At 37.1% G+C, this 1,666-nt stretch overlaps 1 protein-coding gene across 1 annotated transcript; it reads right to left on the reverse strand.

Moving 5' to 3' along the window:
* Nucleotides 1–407: 407 nt before the first annotated feature.
* LOC132570922 (trace amine-associated receptor 4-like) lies at nt 408–1,451 on the reverse strand. The gene has a single exon (XM_060237593.1). It carries the CDS (start codon nt 1,449–1,451, stop codon nt 408–410), a length of 1,044 nt encoding a protein of 347 aa, XP_060093576.1.
* Between the last annotated feature and the right edge of the window lie 215 nt (nt 1,452–1,666).

A 1,666-nucleotide genomic window follows, 5' to 3' on the forward strand; every position in this document is an offset into this window, starting at 1 on the left:
GGTCTAAAATACAGTAATTGAGGATAGTAAGATGGTATCGCAGCAAAGATCTTATCACAGCAAAGAAGGCTGACCAATGGAATAGGATGCCCTCTGCCTTGGGATTAATGTGGGTTGTTTTTGGAACACCTTGCTGGTTCTCAGATGGAGAGCTGCATAGGAACATTCAGTGGAAAAGCAAAAATGATACCATTCCAAGGTGCAGATTAACAAAGATGGTGAATCAGGACATCAGTTTACTATCAGTAACTAGGGGGAAAAACAACCCAGTACAATTGAGAAAAAAGCAAAGAAACCCCTTTAGATCCAACGTCACTTTTTGCTTTGTTTTTCTGTTATATAATCTATCCATAATGACAACGTAATAGTAATGATCTAATAAACATTGACATTTAGTATTGAAATTTCTAAACATTTGCCCCAAAGAGATTCACTGCAGAAGAATCTCTTCTGAAAATAGTTCCTGTCATAATCATTTTGAATGCTTTACGAAACCAAGGGTAAAACAAGCCATAAATGATAGGGTTACATGTAGAATTGAAATAGCCTAGCCAGAGAAAGGCATTGTACAAATCCTCAGGGGTTGAGAAACCAATGTAAGGATCTGTTATGGTAAGAACAAAAAAGGGTAACCAGCATAGAACAAATGCTCCCATTACTATGCTTAATGTCTTAGTAGCTTTGCTTTCTTTTTTAGTAGAAATTTTCCCCTTTGTGTCTGACTCAGATTTAGATGCTTGTGGAATCTGAGCAATTTGCGTGGCATGCTTTTTTGCCACTTTAAATATGTGGAGATAAATGGCCACCATGATTGTTCCAGGAAGAAAGAAGGCTATGAATGAAGCCATTACTCCCCAGAGCTTATTAAATATCAGTGAACAAAAGCCATAACAATATAGAGAGTCTACATAGTCTTCAATACCATCAATATTTAGTTCTGAGAAAACTAGGCCAAATGCAAATAGAATTGGGACAGACCAACTAATCAATAAAAAAGCTTCAACTACAGGAATAGTTATCTTGGTAACGTAATGAAGGGGAGCACACACAGAGTAGTAACGGTCAATAGAGATAAAACACAAATGGAAAATGGAAGTGGTACACAGCATGATATCACAACAGGTATGAACTTTGCAGAAGAAGTCACCAAAGTACCAGCATGAGTCTATTGACCTAGCCATACTGTAAGGCATCACCATAAAGCTGAGCAAAAAGTCTGTGGTTGCCATGGAGCAGATGAGAATGTTGGTTGGTGAATGGAGCTGTTTGAAATGAAGGATGGAGATAATCACAAACATATTTCCACACATGGTGAGCAGTATGGCCCCCACCATAAAGAGATACATAATAAAAAGGCTGATTGGAGACTTCAGGTTTTTGGGGCATGAATTATTCACAAATTCAAAGCAGTATTGCACATCTTGTGAGCTCCAGAGTGAAGTTGAGTTCATGATTTAGTGCATTTGATAAAGAAATCTTCCATTAATAAGGAAAAACAGCAGTTTCTATTAAAAAAAGAAAAGAAAATGAGCAACATATAATAAGTATGTTCTGGGACAGCAACTTTTACATCCATGGAATTGAAAATCCATGGAACTGAAAATCTCTGTTACATTGGTTGGGACATATTTGCAGCAGCAAATTTCTAATTGCATAATACAGGGGT

The sequence above is a fragment of the Heteronotia binoei genome, chromosome 1, assembly GCF_032191835.1.
Source record: "Heteronotia binoei isolate CCM8104 ecotype False Entrance Well chromosome 1, APGP_CSIRO_Hbin_v1, whole genome shotgun sequence".
Lineage (NCBI taxonomy): Eukaryota > Metazoa > Chordata > Lepidosauria > Squamata > Gekkonidae > Heteronotia > Heteronotia binoei.

What these genes read in the sequence shown, in the direction of transcription:
- LOC132570922 (XM_060237593.1), bottom strand. Translation starts at nt 1,451, where the DNA reads ATGAACTCAACTTCACTCTGGAGCTCACAAGATGTGCAATACTGCTTT.